General features: G+C 30.2%; 4 protein-coding genes across 4 annotated transcripts in view; 3 read left to right on the forward strand and 1 right to left on the reverse strand.

Annotated features, from left to right (window-relative positions):
* LOC134827083 (ubiquitin carboxyl-terminal hydrolase 8-like) overlaps positions 1-21,563 on the forward strand; it is a 71,162-nt gene that overhangs the window by 16,273 nt on the left and 33,326 nt on the right. The window lies entirely within an intron of this gene.
* On the forward strand, positions 13,667-18,146 carry LOC134828072 (F-box/LRR-repeat protein 7-like). Its single transcript, XM_063841025.1, has 4 exons — positions 13,667-14,858; positions 14,928-15,188; positions 16,650-17,107; positions 17,886-18,146. Exons 1-4 carry the CDS (start codon positions 13,667-13,669, stop codon positions 18,144-18,146), a joined length of 2,172 nt encoding a protein of 723 aa, XP_063697095.1.
* On the forward strand, positions 18,530-19,834 carry LOC134834429 (transmembrane protein 169-like). The gene is made up of 2 exons (XM_063849082.1): positions 18,530-18,759; positions 18,826-19,834. The coding sequence occupies exons 1-2, from the start codon at positions 18,634-18,636 to the stop codon at positions 19,807-19,809; spliced, it is 1,110 nt and encodes a 369-aa protein (XP_063705152.1). The 5' UTR covers positions 18,530-18,633; the 3' UTR covers positions 19,810-19,834.
* On the reverse strand, positions 19,823-20,531 carry LOC134834439 (mitochondrial import inner membrane translocase subunit tim16-B-like). The gene is made up of 2 exons (XM_063849094.1): positions 20,379-20,531; positions 19,823-20,312 (listed from the first exon to the last, which is right to left on the reverse strand). The coding sequence occupies exons 1-2, from the start codon at positions 20,425-20,427 to the stop codon at positions 19,939-19,941; spliced, it is 423 nt and encodes a 140-aa protein (XP_063705164.1). The 5' UTR covers positions 20,428-20,531; the 3' UTR covers positions 19,823-19,938.

The following is a 21,563-nucleotide window of genomic DNA, read 5'->3' on the forward strand; positions in this document are numbered from 1 at the left end:
AAGAAATCGAAAGAAAACACAAAAACACACACGAGATGAGAAAAACAAGAAGCACACGTTGCGCTTCACAATAAAAAGAACACTTTTGCACAAAACAGTAGCAGAAACTCATCAAATACAAATAGCTTTTTTCCTCCTTTTATACACAGACACACACAAACAAATGTGATACGATGATGCGATAAATACACGCTTTTGCAACAAAACAAAAAAAAACATTTAAAAAGTGTATGCATGAAATAAAAGAATGAAATAAAATCCAATAAAAAAAGCAAACAACAAAAAAAACTCACACACAAAATATATGTGGAGTAATTAAATAACAACTCTTCTTTTTTTTTTTTTTTACTCTTTGCTCATTTCTTCGTTTTCTCATTTTTTTTTCGCCTTCTTTTCTTTTCGTTTCAGCTTGCGATGCAATTCTCCTGTGCAGTTTTGCTTAAAATGAATAATTTTTATTTGGAAGCGTACAAGGAATTTTTAAAAGAAATTTTTTAAGTGTACTCGCTGGTAGCATCACGTCACAGCGACCTACACCAATTCTCGCAACAATAATAAAAATATAACAAAAATTTGTACGACATCGGGAACAAGAGAACGAAAGAGAAAGAATTCCAGCAAAAATTCGAGCGCGAATACACACACGGAATACCAAACAAATGTAAAAGTGCATGGTGAGTACATTTTGTCATCTTACTTAACTTTAAGTTCTTTTTTCGTGCTTTCACAACTGTTTACTTTGATGCGCCAAAAATAAAATCTGAATCGAATTTACTTTATCTCTTTTTTTTTCTTCGGAAAAAAATTTCAGAATAACGACAACATCTTATTATTTTATTATTATGAAGAAATATTTTTATAACAATGCTTTTATGTTAAACTGAGGAGGAAAGAAAAAATAAGAAGAAAATAAAACATCCATTTGTTTTAATATTTATGATGATAAAGAGACAAAATCGTGATTTAATGACCATTAATAAGGCCTGTAAGCCAATTTATGCTCCAGCTTTCCATTTGAAAAGTATTTCATGCTGCTGCTCCCTTTAAATATGTTGTTCCTCCTCAGCATCAAGACTAATCTCGCTAAATTATTGTATGTTTGCCAGACATACATAGATGAAACATAACGAGATCAGCAATAATAAAAATTATGACAAATGGCAGTTTGTTTATCGGAACGCAATAAAAATTGAATTGGGGTCAGAAGCTTGTCATGAAAAGGGCAGTTCATGTTTTCAATGTTGAATAGAATTATGCAAGAAAAGATGGAAAATTTTTTAAAAAGAAAATTAAAATCTCATCTAAATTGAAATATTTTGAGATTTTTTTTTATTTCTTTAAAAACTTATTTAAAAAAAATGAAGAGATTTTTATCTTGATATTTAAAGGTTAATGTTAAAGAATATTTTTAAAAATATTATTAAGGCCGCTCCAACTGAAAGTGAAAAATTAAGTCCGATGTCCCATTTAAATGTCGAAAATCTAATGGCGCAAAATAAAAATTTAAATTGTAGAGTAACAGTCAAAAATTGTTTGAAGTTTGTCATTTTATATGAAAAAAGTTTAAATTTTTTTTTATTTATTGGCTTTTTTTTAAAATGAAAATAATTAAGTGTTCAAGTCGTCAACTGCTTTTAATGAAATTTAATAAATCTTGTTAAAAAAAATAAATAAATATCTAAAAGGGTTTTCTTCAATTGTTTTTCAGCATAGAAATTATCAGATATTTTGGTACAAATAAAAAACTATTTTTTCCTTTTTTTAAGGCCATAAAATTTAATTATTTCACTTTATGTCGCATGTGGATTTTTTTATTTTTTTAAAAATAATTTAATTTTTTTATGAGTTTTTGAATCAATCGTTAAAAAAATAAAATAATTTTTAATGGGGAAATTTTTTAAGACAAAATTTTAATAAAATTTCACAAAATAATAATTTAAGAAAAAATATAAGACTTGGTCACTCGACTCAAACATTTTTTTATTCAAATTTTCGATAGAAAATGCGAGTTAAGTCAATGTCTAATATAATTGTTATGTCAACTGGATATTATTATCGTATTTCAATCAAAAAGTACCAAAAAGTGTCAAAAAATGTTTCCTTTTTTTCTAATTATTTTTGAATTTTTTCGGAAAAATAAAATCAAATAAAAAAAGCTCGTAAAAATCGTTTCTTAATAAAAATAAATTTTAAGTCACTATTTTTAAGTGAATTTTGATGACATTATGTGGAAATTAAAAATTTAGCTAAAAGTCTTAAAAATAGCTTAAAAATCGATCATTTTGAAAATTTTTAAGAATTTAATAAAAATATTTTCATCATAATAGAAGATTCTAAAATGGAACATTGAACAATATCATCAAGTTTTAATTAAAGCAAGTAACCTTAGATAAAAAAAAACAAAAAAAAAATCCAGAAAATCCGTTAACTAAAAAAAATATTTAAAGCCTCAATAAAATTCCTCACAGAAGCTCATGACCTTCAAACGAATAATTTTTAATCATCTCCAGTGAAAAATAAAACGCAATATTTTAGTAACTGATCTACCTTAACACTCAAAACAACTTAATATTCCGCACTATTTTTCATCCTCTTCTGTGAAATGATACTTTTTTGCCAGTAGATTTAACCAACATTTATCTTCAATTCAACGCAAAAAAAAAACAATTTTTTTTCTTACTCACTTTTTGCGTAAACGAAAGAAAAGAAACGAGGCGATATAGTCATCATCACAATATTTAGACAAGATTTTAACATTATCAGGATGAGATTAAATTGCAAGAAGAAGACTGAATATATAAACGACAACGATACTTTTCCGTTTCTTTTTCTTTAAATCTTCACGTCGCATTTCGCACACACACACGAAACGACACAAAAATAAAAATAAAAAAGAATAAATGCAGCAACCAACGCGACCAGATTAATGCGTGACGTGTCTCTTCCTTGCATAATTGTGATTTCCTTGCCGGCCGCGCACGACACTTCAATAAATTAAATTTGAATAGATGGTTCGTCGGTCGGGCCGGTGTAAATGCCGTAAAATGCGATGACCGCAGAATATTACGAGCGCGAACGTCGACGACGAAAAATAATAAAAAAAAATACAGAACAACATAAATCAGTCTTGTATATATTTTATTTGTATAAATGGAATGCATTTTAATTCGCTTCAGGTATTCGAGAGAGAGAGCGAGCGATTTGAAGAGTAATTTTTATAAATATTTTTTTATAAATAATAAAAAAAGGAAAAATATAATAATTATGAAAATGACCATATGAATCACAATAAATAACGCATGAAATGGATTTTTTTTCTCTGTGGTGCTGAATGATGTCAGCTGAGAATTTTTTCAATATATTTATTGCTGATTATCGATTTTTTTTATTTTATTTTTTACGATATTGACTCGCGATCGAAAGAACGGGACATGTATGTCGATGTCATGTTATTTATAATAATAATAATGTTCGATAAATGTGTTTGAAACCAAATTATAACATTCACCTTGAGTGAGCTCTCTGTGAAATGAGTGAACGTTTTGCGCAAAAAAAAATCCGATTTTTCACGTAAACTCTTTATAAAAAAATATATCTGGCAGATATAAAACTTTTACAACATTGCAACAACTTTGCTTGATTTTTATATTAAAATGCATAACAGCAACACCCCGCGCGATAAATGCGAGAAAGGCATAAACATGCATGAAAAATGTTTAATGTTTAACAGTCATGAAGCAGAACATTTTCATTTTTTTTTTGTCTTATATGATGTTTTCATGTGCAAAAAGTTGTAATTTCTCGCATGTAGAAGAATTTTTTTAGCCTATGGGAGCTTAGTTTACTCTCATTTCTGTTCCTCATTCAACTTGTATACTCGACATCAGAAAAAAAATATAAAAGCAACAAAAAAGACATAAATTCCAGTACATTTGAATGCTTTCGAGCAAACCAACTCACTCGTTTACTCGCAATATTCTCTATGACAACTTCACAATCAATCTAATTTAATTATTTTTGTTAGGAGAAAAGTTCCTTCTGACAGCAGCCAGAAGCTCAAATATATTAATCAAACATTATAATAAAATAATGATAGAGACGCGTTCATTGAATACAAAAAAAAATAAGTATAAGCCAGGAATGTTCGGATGATAGGCAGTTTCTGTTACTTTGCCATCTCTCAACTTCTGATGATGATAATCAAAATGAAATGTGCGCCAACGATGGAATAGACACTTAGTCGATCGTCGTTATGGACGATGAAGAAGAAGAAGATATTTGATTAGTGTAAGCAATTAGAAAAAAAAATATTATCAGTGTCGCTAAATATTTATTTTTTTTTTAATTAGTTCCAATTGACAATGGAATGTCACAATTTTTTTTTGTTGAAAATTTACTAAGGCCTTTCCAAATGTTAACAAAGATTTTTGTCTAACGCCCAATTTTGAAAATCCGGTGACGGGGAGGCTTATTATCGATTTCTAAAAAGTATCTATTTACGAAATATATATTAATGTTTTATACTTAAATGATAGTTGGTGAAAACCAACAAAAGTACAAAACCACAAGTACTTTATCTGTATCATATTCTAAAAGTCTTAAGCTATTTAGTATATTTTTAGTAAACGTTTAAATACAAATAATCGCAAGAATCATCGCATTTTTGTTGTAAATTTGGCTCAAGCGACACTGAAATAAATTAATCATAAACTAAATTATTCAATTAATTAATTAATATAAAAAATGATATAAAAATACTTATGAATGCATCGTTCAATATAGTTTGAGCAATCAACTCGTCTGCTTTTAACGACAATTGTGGACTCTAATTCTAAGGAAGTAATTAAAAGTGACGGTATTTTCTTTAATTTATTCGTAGCAAGCAGGTAGTTTGCGATCAAGTATAAAAATCTGTTACGATAAGTTATGCGATTTCCAACATCAAATAGTTGAAACGCCACAATAATCGATTTATATCTTAGATACATCTGAATTCCTGGGGATAATTTAATAAATTCTGTTAAATTATTCAATTCATTTATTGTCTCGTCAATGAGTCTTGGTGTCATTTTTGATATAATCGGCAGCCATTTTTAAGTATTTAAACTTTTTCGGCATAATGCCACGATTCCCAAAGGAACTTATGAGGTTGAGTGCTGCTGTCTTATCAATGACCGGAATAAAATTTTTTGTAACCTAAATTACGCGAGTGGTATTTCAAAACGTTCTGTAATGAAGCGGTAGTGCTCATAATCGATCCTAACTTGCGGTGGAAAGGTTGTTTATTTAAGCCGTCGTCGCCTATTACAAATCTGACAGTGGATATTCCACATCTACTCCACAACTGAACCGGATACTTATCCAGTTGTGCTTCTTGATCGGCAATATTAAGCATCATTGCTCTTTTTATCGCGGCGTGGGCGGGAATTTTGATTCTCCTTTTGTTTCCTTATCTTATACAGTGAAAATTCTATCATAGGGCACCCAAAATTCAAATAAGTGTACCAATAAGAGAATATATATTATCTAATAGGGCATATCAATATTCAGAAATTCATGCATTTTCCAAAGAAAATTTGTAAAAAATTATGGATTTATAAATATTTTTTATCATTAAGCTAAATTTTACTGTTTTGATCAAAAATTTGGAAATTTTTTGAAAAAATTTAAAATAATAAATATTTTCGCTTTTTGATTTTTCATCTTATTATCATGTTTTAGACGAGACGAAAATGTTAAAATAAACCCAAAATTTGCGAAAATTCATCGATGTGCTCTATTAGAGAATATGCCCTAACTCAGAGTTGCCATATGATAGAATTTTCACTGTATAATTTTTTAAGGCCTTTTCAAATGTTAACAAATATAAGGATAACTATTACATAAAACCATTAGATCCTCTCTCTTCAAAATATTAATTAACCAAAATTTCCATATTCCTTACCCATATTTTATGAGGCACTTATTGTGATAAAACTTTGCTAAAAGAAAAATATCGTTTTCAAAATTCATTTTACCATAAAATGTTATAAACAAACTTACCATCCCCTGTGATTCAGATTAGCGAAAATCAACAAAACGTAAATTTGGAACGGCCTTAATTGAATCATTTCAATTTTTACTTGAAATATTACACATTGCAATTTCGTCTTGAACCACATCCCTTATATGAGACATTCATTCAACTGAAGTTCATAAGATCCTCTTTTTCGCTCAGCTGCCCAAATTGTTATAAAAGATGCAATGATGCGGGTTCTTGTTCGTCGTTATATATAATAATTCTTCTCTCGCACGCATCACGCATCGCGCATCAATGAGCAGCAAACTAGCCAACTGCTTGCGTTTCCATAGTAGCTGCATCGAAGACCATGATAATGTGTGTGCATTAACAATGGCGAACAAGAGAGACAAAACAAGATTCCTTCGTCTTCTGCCACACCACACCGCCGCACTGAAACTAGATATTTATCAACGTTGCCATAAAAAAAATTATAACGAAGGATAATTATTATTACATTACACATTTTGACGAACAAAGATAAAGAATTTTTCCATACTTTTGTTCTTGTGTGATCTGCTGGATCTGCAAATCTGATATGATATAAAGTGAATGTATTTTATGCAAATCAGGTAGCCGCCACCAGCAAAATTATATCCGAGCAAGTATCTAGCAAGCAGGCAGTGAAATGTGTTTCAAATACATAAATTATTATATTGCTGCAGAGTGTCATGTTTTTTTTCAACTCCTTTTCTCTATTGTCGTCGTTACAGTCGTCAATGCAAAATTCCCATTCATCAAAAATGAACAACGAAAAAAAAAATATTTCAACATCATATTTCTGATGCATTTTGCAGATATGCAGAAAATATTCTAACTTTGATGTTGTAAATTGTTATCTTTTCCCCTCTCTTGCTGCTGCTTAACGACGAAACAGTTGCTGCTGCTGCTGAAAATTACCTTATTGAGGTTGTTCAATAATAAAAATATTTCTCGTTCACCTGTTTTCCTCTTTCTCTTACACGTACGGACGTGTGTGATGATAACTATCATACCTAGAGGGACAACAAAATCGTAGTCCCCTTTGTGGTTTTCTTTCATATTTTTCATCTCTACCGACAAATATGTTCTCTTTTATTATATTTCATAATTTTTTTTTTTGCATTTTATTTATCATCAAAACTATTCTCGGATGCAAGCAGCAAAAATACTGCATTTTTCTCTTTCTTTTGCTAGCATAAAACTAGAAATGAACTAGAAAGAATGCAAAATAATAATTATGTGCACACAGCTTTACTATGAGGCATAATTATTATTACAATAACTGCTACGTGTATACGGGAGCAATGACAAATATTTTATGGAATCTAGTTTGCTGTGACATTTCTCTTCGTCTTGTTAATTTTTTTTTTCTTTCTCGTGCATCATTCATATAAATATTTAGACATTCCTCTATAAAGCCAGTTCTGCCAACAAGAGCTCTTTGAATGTTCTTCCTGGAAATGCTTTCGCTCTGCAAGGCGTTCAGAAGCCAAACAAGTTCCACAGAAACTCTCTTTTCATTAAAAATGGTGCAAGGATTTTAATTGCACTTCTTGGAATTTAAATCTTTTAATTACAAATATTCCTTTAAAGCTGAGAACGAAATGATACTACAATTTATTGAGGTTGTCAGAATAGCTTCAACATGTCACATTCGTGTCACACCACTTTTTAATTAACAGAAAATTTTGAATAAACATTCATGTAATGTATTCAAGACATGTGAGAAAGAGAGAGACGTCGTTATGTTGCGCATGTAAAGTGAACCAGATAAAAATTTGCACTATAAATTCAACGAAGTGCGAAAGACTTTCATCTTCGTCGTCTTTATCTAAAAATATTCTACAAGTAAATAAAACTTGAAGCTCATTTATATTCAAAGAATGTAAAATGGTAATAGAATATGAAAAATAAACAGAAGTCAAGTTGAAGTTTGAGATGACGACAAAAAGTGACATTAAGAGATATATTTAGATCGGTAATTTAATAACAATTTTTTTGTTAATTAAAGTGAAAGAGTTTTATGACTTTTGAGTTGTGAATTCAGTAACGGAGTAATGGTTTGAAGAGTTTGTGACAACAAGAGGTAAATTTCTGAAGAAACTTGTAACTGATGAGTTATTATTTTTTTTTAAACATATTGTTATTTCAGAAAATTGGAAATTGGTTGAATAAATTTATCAAGCCAATTAATATTGGATCTCAAGAAATTCAATTTGAGAAATTAGGAACAAAGGGAAATACTTGTTAATCTATGAATATTAAGAACGAGGACACATATAGTGCTCTTCAAAGAGAAGAAGGGTTGAAAAGAAGTTTAAGAAACCTCTGAACATTACTATAACTATGATGAGCTATGAACTTTGGTTAGAGTATAAAAGGAAGTTGAAACATTCAATAGTTATTCAGTTAATAAAATACCGTAATGTAAATAATTCTTATGATAATAACCAATGATAATATTTTTCCATCAATTTTTCGATTTTTTAAGGCATTTATTTAGAAAAAATTTAATTAGGCAAGTGCAATTCAAAAAAATGTTTCACATTACAAACCACCTAACTTTATCTAAAAATCCAAGGAGGGAATAATGGAATAATGAAAATGGTTTTGAAATATTTTTACCTTCAAAACATAAGAAAAATGACTAAAAATCATCAAAAATTGGTTGAAATCTATAATTTTGTTATATTTTGCAATTTTTCAAAGGATTCACAGAAAAAAATTTAAAATATCAATAGCTTGAAATTTGACAAAAAATTTTAAATTTCAAAAAAGTCGTTAGAAAACTTTTGAAAATTATTTTGTCAGTAATTCTAAAAAAAAAAAAAAAAAATTTAAATCCAAATATTTAAACGAAAAACAAAAATGTCGTAAATTTAAAAATACTATTTAAAATATTAAAACCCTTTAAAAATAGCGAAAAAGATGGAAAAATCAGTAATATCATTGTTTTCCATTATCATTTTTCATTACTCCCACCTCATTACTTTTTGAGGTCTAAAATAATGTGAAACATTTTTTGGAATTGCACTTGCCTTATTTCTCATAAAATCAAAAATAAATTAATAAAAATTCATTAAAATTATTACCTCTCAAAAATTTTGTCAAAAATATTGAAAAAATTTAAAATTTCGTCAAAAATTCAAAAGTTTTACGTAAAAATGTTAATAGAACAAATACTATTTTCGTTAATAGAACGGATTCTTTTGTTCCACGAGAATTATATACATTACGGGATATTTCATTCAAAATATTTTCAAATCTTCATATCCTCTCAATGGTTTTAAAATTTCATTTGAATAATTCCAAGCGTTTATTCTGAACATTTTCAACATTACACCGTAATTGATGAATTACACTTGAAATATTAAATTATTTACTGCCGATTTGCATCAACAGCGAGCAACGATGCGAAAATCAGTGTGTTTGTAGTTGGTAGTTAATTGATCTTTGAATCTCGCATGAGATGCCGACAACGCGCCGACAAAAAAGTCTCTACATGAGGCAATAACGGAGGTCTAGACATTCGAAGCTTTTTATTGCTTCATGCGAACGACATTTACTATTCAAAATACGCATTAACATTATGCTAATTCCATCTCGGTTGATGTTTTGCGTAATTTTAGTTTTAAGCATGCAAGTTAATAAATGGCTAGAAAACGGTATCGTACACATTATTTTAACTATTCGAGTGAACAACAAAGAGGTTGGCTTGGCACATGTTATTAGCATTTCTCTAACGAAGATATATTTCTGTGTTCCTCATCAGCATCATCATCATCGTCGTCAGAAAAAAAGAAAGAGCAGGAGAGAGAAAGGTTAGAGACATGCCAATTATAAGATGAATGACAAAAATTTAGCATGTGAACAAGCATTTTTGTCCATTAAAATTTATTGAAATAAATCACACAACATTCCAGTGGTTTGGTCGTTCGTTACTTGCACGCTGTATGGTAATGAAAACCTATTTTATTATTAAAATCAACGAGATAGTTCTCTTTTTTTTTGCCAATCACAAACTGGTTTATGTTACTTACTTCTCTTTACATATTTCATATATATTTATTTACTGGAGTAAACGACACATTCCGCACTGCGCGCCACATATTTGACATTAATCAGCACAGAAATATGCAAGAAACATAATAATTTTTAGTCCTTATTGACGTTCTCAGAGAGGTATATTTTTTAATAATAAAAAATTTCTTACGTGACACGTTGAAAGAAAAAAATCTTACGGCAACGTGACTTTTTCTACTGAATTCAAATTTAGATTTAGTAGGAAATTTGTTCCGCTACTCGCTGCAACAAATAACTTTAGGAAGCAAAGATCAATAATTTCACGCATTTTTAGAGTCATGTTCTCTATTGTTGTTGTTGTAGTTGTTGCTCATGGCTCTTGAAAAAGAAATGCAGCAAATTTAAACTTGTAATTAGCGATGAAAATATATAGCAGACGGTCTCTAATAAACTATTTGCCTTGTTCATGTTTTGCACAGAACAAACTGTAAATATTAAAGCTTTAAATTTATGTAATAATTGCGAGTAAATTATTGTTATTGTAAATATTTTATTGTATTTTTGTACTCGAAAGAGATTATTTAACGAAGGCACAGATTGCGAATAATTTGCTTACCCTACGTGCCTATCTAATTTATAATTGTAGTTGCAGATAGAACGAAGAAAATGCTTGTTTTTGCATCAAAATTATTTAATGAGGCGACAAATATGTTACGATTGCTGTGATAAATGTTCGCTGCAATATATTTCGAGGTGTGAATGGATGAGAAATAATTTATTTATTCGAATGATTTTAACGGTGCTTTTAGTAATTAGCCATTTTAAGTGATATTCGTGCAAATTTAAATAAAAAATAAAGGAAATGAAACTTTTTTTTGAATGCCTGGAGCCAAAAATTTCTCTTCCTTTACTTTAAATTGAACATGATCAGGGGCGTAGTAACTTAAATTTTTTTGGAGGGACAAAATATATTGTTAACATCCTCAAAAACATTTCTTGATCTAATTTTATGTTTTTATGTAAAAAAAAATATATATAGATGGCTTACTAATTAAATTTAAAAAAAATAAATCTAAGACTGATCAAAAATAATTTTTATCACTTAGCATAAATATTATATTGTTTGAGGACTAATTTTTGACTATTTTTTTTATGGAAGATAACAATTAACCTAAATTGACTTTTTCGAAGGAGAAAGACTTTAGATTTTCTCTTCTTTACTTCACACGTTTCAACGTGTGACCTTTTTCTATCCGAACTAAGAAAACTAAGTTACTTATATTTTTTACAATTTCACCCGGAACGTAATTATTAAAGCAAGACGGGTACCAGACATATATTGTTAACTCGAGTCGCAGAAGTTTTCGGCCTCTTTTTGTGTCTAACCAATTTGCCCGAGAGCCTGAATTTTTCTTTGTGAATCTGTTTTAGAAGAATATTGTAGATACACGTGGTTTATTAATTTTTAGCTTTATTAGTTTTTTAGCTGCTGTCTCTTTTGAAACTGAGGTGAAGATAGATTTTGTGTGCATATATACTGAGGTATAATAGTTCATGAGGACCTTGTTTGAAGAAATTTTTTAAGAGACGTAATAAGAGCGAACTCGTTATTGAGATATGTATTTACTTAGACGATGAGTAAACATACGATAAGGCTAGATATAAGAACATTTCTCTTTTTTCCCCGCCCTCCCCGGAGAGTCCGTAAATTAAGTAATTTTTCTCCTTTTTTTGAAGGTTTTTTAGAAGCGATTAGGCTCTGAAAACTCTTCTATTGTACGGTATATGAGTCCCCTTTTTTGCATACGTCACTGAAATAAAAAAAAATATCTTCGTTAATTAAAAAATTAAGAAATAAAAAATTTTTTAAGTAGCATATTGAAAATTTCTCACTGCGTTTAAGACTGATGAAATCTAAAAATCTGAAAAAAAGAAGTTTTTAATAACTGTTCACGCACAATTAGCGATGCTTACTTTCGTATGAAATGCAGTCCTTCCTCACCGCACAGAACTTATTCTGAATATTTTTTTTCTTTAGATTTTTCTTATCTTAAAAGAAGTAAAGTTAAACGTTTACAGCTACATTCTTACAATATTTTTATTTCTTCTTCGTTTTTTCTTCCATTCAATTGCTGCAACGACACCGCAATGAAATAAGCAAATAACTTGCCTTTTAACACATTTTCTACCTACACTCACGTCGTCGTCATCATCTCAGCAATCGACAAGCCATCGACAACATTTTAATGTGTGTGATAATATGAAACAATCTCACCCTAGTTTCGGTTAGAAATTTTCTGTTTACTTTTCGCTGCGGAACCACTCTCTTTCTCACTCTAAATTCTCATCGGCGAACAATTAAACGGCCATAAAATGAGGTTTCCTTCCATAAAAGCCACACTTTGTAGGGGGATCCGTTTCACACATTCGAATTATTATATTATGATTGCACGCAGTCATTAAAAACACAGAACAGAAAGCGAAAAAAGCACGTGAAGGAAGAAGAGCACGATGATGATGATGATGAAAAAAATTAAAAATGTATAAAAACAGTAGCACCTTTATTAATAAATTGCTGGTTTGCTTGTTCATTTATTTATGATTATCGTATTATTTTTTGTTGTTGTCCAATTTAAAAATGCTTTCCTACTCTATATGGTTGACTGCTACTGCAAAGTGCTGCACACACACGCAGACAATCAGATAATCGACGTGTATACGATTTTTTTCTGTTTTTTTTTTCATAAAATATTATTATTAAAAGTAACGAGCAGGATGTTTGTTGATTAAATCACGAGTCGTAAATTAAATCAAATATAGGTTTCTTTCTTTCTTCCTGTGATTTGGTGTGCATTTAAAAGCAATTCGATATTGTTCAAATAATAAAAGTAATTAAGAAGGAAGTGAAAAAGGCGTAAAGAGCGCCAGCTTACTTTTTTGTATCAATTTTTGGCTTAATTAAAAATAAAAAATGATTAAAAATTAAATCATTTTTAAATTAAACGATTTTTAAAGTATTTTTTACTATTTTGTTAATTCAATTTTTTTTTAAATTAAATTAATTTTTTTTAAATTATTTTTTTAATTAATTTAATTTTTAATATTTTTTTACTAAAAATTCACTAAATATTTTAAAGGATAATTTGTCAATTATGGAATAAAAAACACTTTTGTTCTTATTTAATTAAATAAAAAAAATATTTTTAAATTTTTCTGATAGGAATGAATTTATTTTTTTTTAATATCAGGCAAAATTTATTTAAATTAAATTTTATTGTGCTTTCTTCATAATTTTGTTAATTCAATTTTTTTTTAAATTAAATTATTTTTTTTTTAATTAATTTAATTTTTAATAAATTTTATTTTAATTAATTATTTTTTCTATTGAATTTAATTATTTTTTTATATAAAGAAAAATTTACATAAACTAAATTTTAAGAAATAAAAAATTAAAAAATAAGTGCATTAAAACTTTTTTTTTCATGTTAAATTTTTATATACCTTTCAAGAGAAAAAATTAATCAATTTTTGTTTTTTTTTTTCAGATCAAAAAATAATGTTCCAACGTTAGACAAACAACAACAAAAAAAAATCAACGAAGACATGTCACATGTGCAACAACGTGCCATCGAGTGTCCTTTGGCCTCCCTAGGCCATAATACGCCCACATTAGATGCCCATCAAGGGTACCATCACCCCTTGAGTACGAGTCCTCTCGACACTCAAGCATATCAAATGCTCCGAAAGTCCCAAGAATCCCCCATTTTATCGATAGATTCCGACAAAATTCGTCTCAAGAACACTGACACGAGTCGATCGAGTCGTTCTGCGTCATCAAATGCCAACAATAGTGACTCACCTCCGCAAATTTACCCCAGGAATGCCGCGTCAACACCCAAAAACGACGCATTTTTATCGCATTGCGACTTGCAACGCCTGCGAAATCAAACGTATACGCCAATCGAAACGATTCTCCGGGGCTCGTATCCTCATCCTCCCTCAATGCCGGTAGCGCCGAACCTTCAAAGACGCGGGCAAAGCACTTTTAACCTCGACGACGACTCGATCCACTCAATTGGCGAACTCACGGATGTCGAGAGATTTTTCCTCGGCGAAAAAATGTCATCGATTTTCATCAATAGTCGGAATGGCGTCTATGGCAGCACGAGTAGTGGCGATAGCGGCACCAATCGATCAGCGAAAGAGTCGAATATGAAGAATTCCGGTGATAATTCGCGATATTTTCATCATCAGGAACAAGATCCCAGTTACAATTACTATTCCGTACCGTCGAACGGGCAAATAAATGAATTTAATTCACCGGCAGGCAGAAGACGAGCATCCAGTCCTGACACAAGTGGCTCCGACAGATATTTTTTGGATCGATTACGTGGTTCGCCAAACTTTACGGCATCGCCGCAACGTCATCACGCCCAAAAATCCCTCATGCACAAAAGTATCGACGGTTATTCGCAAGTCATGGATGGCCAAACGATGGTAATTGGTCGTCATTCGCCACTGGATCAGGGTTATCACACATTAAACACGCCATCGCCGCCATCCACGCACACCCAACTCTACCTGCCAACCGCAACGCAATGGACGACGACAAGTAACATGCTGAAAAAAGTGAATCCCAAACCGGGAAAGGGCTTCAATCGACTCAGCAACGACCTCGTACTGCGAATATTCGAGTGGTTGGACAGCAGTGACCTTTGTAACTTGACACAAGTTTGCAAGCGATTCGAGACACTTGTATGGAATCCGGTGTTGTGGCGAAATATCATCATAAAAGGTAAGAATTTCAATTATTTCACGACTGACTTGGTCCGTATTTGACGGTAATTTCAATTGACGGTTACAGGTGAGAATCGATCGGGAGACAAAGCGTTACGGACAATTTTTCGTCGGTTGTGTGGGCAAACGAGAAACGGACTTTGTCCCATTGTTGAACGTGTCATGCTGAGTGAAGGCTGCAAAATCAGTGACAAGGGACTGCAATTGCTGAGTAGACGGTGCCCGAGTTTGTCGCACCTGCAACTGCAAAATAGCACGTCGGTGACGAATCAAGCGTTATTTGATCTCGTTACGAAATGCACCAACTTGCAACATTTGGACATAACTGGTAAGAATTTTTGTCTATTTAGGCAGGTGCAATTTCAAAAAATGTCTCAAGTGCTTTATTTTTCCGAAAATCAATATATTCTTTTACTACGCTGAAAAAAATTTTGAAAACGATTAAAAATTAAATATTTTTTTAGAAGACAAAAAATTAAAAAAATCTATGATTTTAAATTTATCTTAAATTTTTAATTTAAAAAAAACCTTTAAAATTTACAAAAAATTATTTTCCTTAAAAAATGATTCAAAAATATTCTTAAATTTTTTTATTTAAATTTAGGCCGCTCTAAATGAAAATCAAAAATAAAGTCCAAAATTTTTGAAATTAAAATGGGGGGAGCAAAATAAAAAAAAAAATTTAAATACTATTTTCATACAAAATGACAAAATTTTTAACGATTTTTGACTGTTAAATATTTTTTATTTATTTTTTTTTAATTATCTTTTTTGAGATTTGCTAATTTAAAATAGATAAATATTTATTAAAAATTTTTTCAAAGAAAATTTGAAATTCAAAAAAATAACTGTTATTTTAAAAATTTTTAATTTTGTAAAAAAAAATTTAAAAAAAAATTTATGTTATTTTGATTTTTTAAATTTAAAAATTTTGTTTTTAATTTTCATTTTGAAAAAAATCAAAATTTGAATTAAAAAATTTTTGAAAATTTTTAACTTTTTTTTTTTTGCATTATTTTCGACTTTTAAATATCGGATTTTTTTTAAACGGCCTTATTTTTTTGATTCAAAATTTTAATTAAATAATAATTTTTTTAAAAAAATATTATTTTTTTAAAAACTATTAATTTTTTTTGAGTATTAATTGTCCATTATATCAATTTTGTATTTTTTTCAATGCTTTAATTAAAGAAAATTCGATAAAAAATTATCTGATTTTTTTTTTTCTAATAACTTTTTGTCAAAAATTTAAATGTGTAAATTAAATTGATAATTTTTGATAAATTTTATGATTTTTCAATCGAAAATGTAAAAAAAATATTTATCACTATTTTTTTTTATTTTTCCTTTAAAATAATTAATTTTAAGTGCTTTGTTATTTTTTTCTCTCTTTTAATATTTTTAATTCTAAAATAATGTGAAACATTTTAAAAAATTGTACTTACCTAATTTAAATAATATTTCAATAGAACGCTATTTGAATGCCTTGCCATATGTTCGCTATCTTAAAATTTTTAAATGGGTTACAAGCGTGTGCCAATCTGTACAAACAAACACAATGTGGGGGTGGGCGCCATTTGATTTATGCTCGATTTGCAACATTCGCATGTTTATGGCGATTTACTTTGTTCTTATTTGTTTTAAACATGAACACAACAGATTTTGCAACAATAATCGTCGTCTATCCATTCATAGAGTTGCTCTCTCAAGTAGGCGTTCAAGTAGCGATTTTTCTGTCTAGTGAAGCAAAGAACCGTTTTTTCAATTTTTTGTCTTTTTTTCTCCTCAGGATGTTATCAAATTACCACAGTAGACATCAATCCAACGCTCCAGTCGGCCAACGGGAAACTCCAATTGCAACATCTCGATTTGACGGACTGCGTTTCACTGAATGACACGGGATTAAAAGTTGTCGTAAAGAATTGCCCGTTACTTGTTTACCTTTATTTGCGACGTTGTGTCCAAATTACGGATGCTGGACTGAAATTCGTGCCTGCCTATTGTTTGAACATTAAGGAGATTAGTATATCGGACTGCATTAACATCACGGATTTTGGGCTTTATGAGTTGGCGAAGCTCGGAGCGAATCTGCGGTATTTGTCGGTAGCAAAGTGCGAGAGGATAACGGATGCGGGAATTAAAGTCATTGGAAGGAAATGTTATAAGCTGCGGTATCTCAATGCGAGGGGCTGCGAGACTGTGAGCGATGACTCGATTAATATTTTGGCGAGAGCTTGCACGAGATTGGTAAGTTTTTAAAGGATTTTTTTTTTTTCATAAATTCAGGTTGCTTTAAAATTTTTTTAAACTTTTCGTTTCTCATTTTTTTTTTTGGAATTAAAAGAAAATTTTAAAAAATTGTTTTGAACTGAAAAGGGTTTTGAAATACTTTTTCATATAAAATGGATAAATTTAGAAACTTTTTGAACGTTAATCTTTTTTTTTTTTTGTTAATTTAAAAATACGATATTTAATAATTTAAAATTGAACTCCGATAATTTCGAAGTTAAAAATAAAATAAAAATAATTTTAGAGTTAAAAAAAAATAAAAAAGAGAAATTAAAACAAAAACTTTGAAAAAAAAATTCTTTAACTGGTGCTTTAATTTTTAACATAATTTAAATAAAGTTAATTAAAAATAAAAATTAAATAAATAAAAAAATATTAATACAATAAAAATTTAAAAAAATAATTTTTATGATCTCTTTAATAATTTATTAAATTTTTTTTTTTCTTAATTTTAAACATTTTTTTTTTCTTTAATAAAAATAATTTTCTTTTAATTTCCAGTCAATAATTATTTTTTATAATTTTTTTTTTAATTTTAAAATTAATTGTTCTAAATTTTATTTTAAATTACAAAGTTTTTGATCAGTTTTAATTTTTTTTGTCTTATAAAAAATTATTTCAAAATTATTTTTTCCCTCATTTCGGCATAAGTTAAAAAAAAATTAAAAGCGACCCAATTTACATTTTTCGAATATTTTTTAAAACTTCTAATAAAAAAATTCTTTTATTTCCACAGCGCGCATTAGACGTCGGCAAATGCGACATAAGTGACGCCGGATTACGTGCCTTGGCCGAAAGTTGTCCGAACCTGAAGAAACTCAGCTTGAAAAATTGTGATATGATTACTGATCGTGGAATTCAATGCATCGCATACTGTTGCCGCGGCTTGCAATTCCTCAACATCCAAGATTGCCAGATATCACTCGAAGGCTACAAAAGCGTGAAAAAATACTGCAAACGCTGCACTATTGAACACACAAATCCCGGGTTCTGTTAAAATTTAAAAAAAAATTGTAAATAAAATGAATTAAAAAATTGTATTTTTAGATAGAAAAACTAGCAAATTTTTAAAAAAGTGCTATGAAAATTAAATAATTTATTAATTTTGTATGTATTTATGTCTTTTTCCGCGAGACTAAACGTTAGAAAAAAATGATTGTTACAATAAAAAAAAAATTAGGAAATAAAAAAATTAACACAGAAACGCTCCACGTGTTTAACTTTGAACTTGAAACCGGGATATCAACAGGTTGGTAAAAGAAAAAGAGCGAAACTCGTATTTCTCTCTCGACATTTTTCTCTTGTACACGGAAAATTATCGATTTTTCATTCACTTCACACACCCCAAGTACCACAAAATCATTGTTTTGACTGCTTTTTTATATCATTTTAATGTCTTCCGCTATTTTTTCGACAATCTTCCGAGTAGTTTTCGTAGAAACCCGAATTTCCCACAAAAACACTGCCAAAAATCGCTCGTAGAAATGGTAAAAACGCAAGAACTCGAGTTTATTCCGCCCAAAAAGCGTAAAGAACCAAAAATCAAGGACGGAACGGGAAAAAATATTCAAGGCAATAGCGCGAATGCAGATCATATCACAAAAATACAGGTAAATTTCGCTCGAAAAACTTAACGAAAGTAATGTTGATTGCATACCCCAACAATTTTTTTATAGGTAAAATCAACAGAAGGCTTAAAATCGTCTTCAAGCAAAAAGCAATCTGGCAGTTCTGAGCTCATTGATGTCCCAATAGCGTTCCATCGCAACGGAAATCACACAGAAACCGAAGAAAATGAATTAAATTTGTACGAAAATGTCTCGCAAAAGCCCCTGCGAAGCTCAACGGCGACGCCAAGTAGCGCCATGAGCGAAGAATCCAGCTTTGATGGCATCGATCGCGCATCCAAGAGTCAAGAATCGATTCTGAAATGTGGCACGGGTGGCAAAAAGAAAGTCGTGAATATCCGAACCGACCTCGATTGCATCGGAAATGAACGAAAATCGCCCAGTGTGAAGCACAGCTATGCAGATCTCGAGTCAGGATCGAGCGACAGCATCTTTCGGAAATCATCAACGGACAATTATCTCACCTTGGCCGGGACAATCAAGCGTGGCAAGAAATTGGGCGAAGAATTTAACGTGCAACTGAATATCTCGCGAGACGAACTCGAAAAAATTAATTCGTTCGCAATGAAAAAAAGTAACGAGGAGAAAAATGGTTCTTGTTGTGTCTGTAAATTGGGAACTGGCTTACATGTGCTTCTCTGGACGATTATTTGTTTCCCGATTGTCGTTGTAATTTCGGGCGTTTATTGTTTTTACATTGGAACTCTCACGTGGTACAATTTATTCAACTTTTTCAGTCAGGAAAAGACGATATTGCATCGGATTTTTGTGCCGCCCTTACTTTTTGTGGCCTATCCCGTGACAATTTTGCTCTTTACTGCCGGTCTCGCCCTGTATGGGGGCTTTAAACAACTCAGTCTTCGATTTCATGTGTGGTTCAATGAAGTTTGCGACTTGGAAAAGGGCTTTTATGGATGGCTTTGTGGATTTTTAAGCTTATCCGAGTGCAGTCCCTACGAAGTTATCATCCTGACTGACATCCGAGACGACCCGTTGCCACAAAAATCGTCCACGCAAGAGTTTACCGTTTAAATCAAACCCATTTTTACACATTAAAAGCGCTTATTTACGTAAAATCAGGTGTTTTTCATTGAAAACTTTCTTTATGTCGCTAACTAACACTACTTAAAGCAACAATTTCACATTTTTTTTGTAGTACAATTAACCTTTCGTTTTGTCGCCGCCTCCGGAACTGTCTTCGCTTTTCGTCTCTGTCTCTGCTGTTTTATTTTTAATTATTCCCTGCGACTTCATTTCCTGGTCGATTCTTTCCTTCGCTCGAAACACTTTGGATTGCAGGTAAAACGAGCCACCTTTCGATTTGTCATTCACAGCGAAGAGATGTTCATACTTTTTTTGCACTTCTTCCGGATCCAATTTGCTAACATTCAAAATTTGTTGTGCTTCTTCTAAGGTGATGCCTGATTTGGCGTTTGCTTCTGCTCGGTTGGCGCCTTGTCGTCCGCCGCCTCCTCGTCGAGCAGCTTCCTGACTCGCGGCATATTCTTGCTTGAGGGCTCGTGCAAAGGCTCGACCTTTAAGTGATAAGAAATTTTGTGAGATTTTTTGGGGATTTGTTATGAAACGGAATAAAATGTTACCGATCACTTGTCCGCCCAAGACGATGATCTGTGCCAAGTATTTTGCCATTTTTATGTGGATTCGTCACCGATGTTTACAGTAATTTTGGTAATTACGCGATATTTTTTCGTGTTTTCTGGATTTATTTATTTCTGGCACATTTTTGGGTTAATTTAAGGTGACCAGATGTTCTGAGATTGAATCGGGGACATTCAAAATTTTTTTATGAAAAATTATTATTTGAGTATTGAGCTTAAAATTATTGAAGAGCAAAGTCACTAATTTATATTCAAAGATTTTTTGCATTTTTATAAGCTTAAAAAAATTTGGTAAAAATAAAATCTAATATTTTGGCTTATAAAAATTTTATATATTCAAAGATTTTAGAGAAGAAAATTTTTTTGATATTAAATTTTATAATTTTGGAAATAAATATTTTGATTTTGAAAGCAAAAAATTTATAAATTAAAAAAAAATTATTTTTTTTTAAATTTCTTATCAGTTTTTTTAAAATATTAATTTTTTTAAAAGAATTTTTTGGTTTCAAAATCAATATATTTGATCAATTTAAGAAATTTTTTGAATTTCGATTGATGATTTAAATTTAAAAAAATAAAACGCGAAAAGCAGATGAGAAAATTTCAGTCAATTTAATAAATACAAAAATATTTATTTAATCATCATTTTGTTTAAAATTTTAAATTTTCTAAATTTTTTCTATTTAAATTTCTTAAATATTTTCTAATCAATAAAAATATTTTTACAAATTTTTTATTTTCTTTCCTAAAATATTCTTCCTTAACCAAAAAATTATTAATTTTTGGGTGCAAAAACTTAAAAAAATTTTTAATTTTCGAGAATCTGGTCAGCTTATCGATAAATCTTCCATCGATTCGCAACACACGTAAACCAAGCACCATTTTCGGACGACAAAAAATGTCAACAAATGGCTCACGAACGGATTGATATCAACAAAATCGTGAAAGAACAAGTAGAATTAATAAAAACTGAAGAGATTCTGAAAAAAGTTTTAGAAAGAATCAACTCACAAATTAATCAGCTATGCGTAAGTCCTTTAAAAACATTAAAACTACCGAAAAAATGCAGAAAATCATTCACTTTGTAGGTAGAAGAACTTCAACTGAAATCACAAGAAGCTGAAACAATGACCGGCGAAGTAGAAATTGAGCTTTCGGGCAATGATC

This window comes from Culicoides brevitarsis, chromosome 1, assembly GCF_036172545.1.
Source record: "Culicoides brevitarsis isolate CSIRO-B50_1 chromosome 1, AGI_CSIRO_Cbre_v1, whole genome shotgun sequence".
Lineage (NCBI taxonomy): Eukaryota > Metazoa > Arthropoda > Insecta > Diptera > Ceratopogonidae > Culicoides > Culicoides brevitarsis.

What these genes read in the sequence shown, in the direction of transcription:
- LOC134834429 (XM_063849082.1), top strand. Translation starts at nt 18,634, where the DNA reads ATGGTAAAAACGCAAGAACTCGAGTTTATTCCGCCCAAAAAGCGTAAA. An exon ending in ATCATATCACAAAAATACAG is followed by an intron (nt 18,760 to 18,825) that starts GTAAATTTCGCT and finishes ATTTTTTTATAG; the next exon opens with GTAAAATCAACAGAAGGCTT.
- LOC134828072 (XM_063841025.1), top strand. Translation starts at nt 13,667, where the DNA reads ATGTCACATGTGCAACAACGTGCCATCGAGTGTCCTTTGGCCTCCCTA. An exon ending in GCGAAATATCATCATAAAAG is followed by an intron (nt 14,859 to 14,927) that starts GTAAGAATTTCA and finishes TGACGGTTACAG; the next exon opens with GTGAGAATCGATCGGGAGAC. An exon ending in GCAACATTTGGACATAACTG is followed by an intron (nt 15,189 to 16,649) that starts GTAAGAATTTTT and finishes TTTTCTCCTCAG; the next exon opens with GATGTTATCAAATTACCACA.
- LOC134834439 (XM_063849094.1), bottom strand. Translation starts at nt 20,427, where the DNA reads ATGGCAAAATACTTGGCACAGATCATCGTCTTGGGCGGACAAGTGATC. An exon ending in CTTGGGCGGACAAGTGATCG is followed by an intron (nt 20,313 to 20,378) that starts GTAACATTTTAT and finishes TATCACTTAAAG; the next exon opens with GTCGAGCCTTTGCACGAGCC.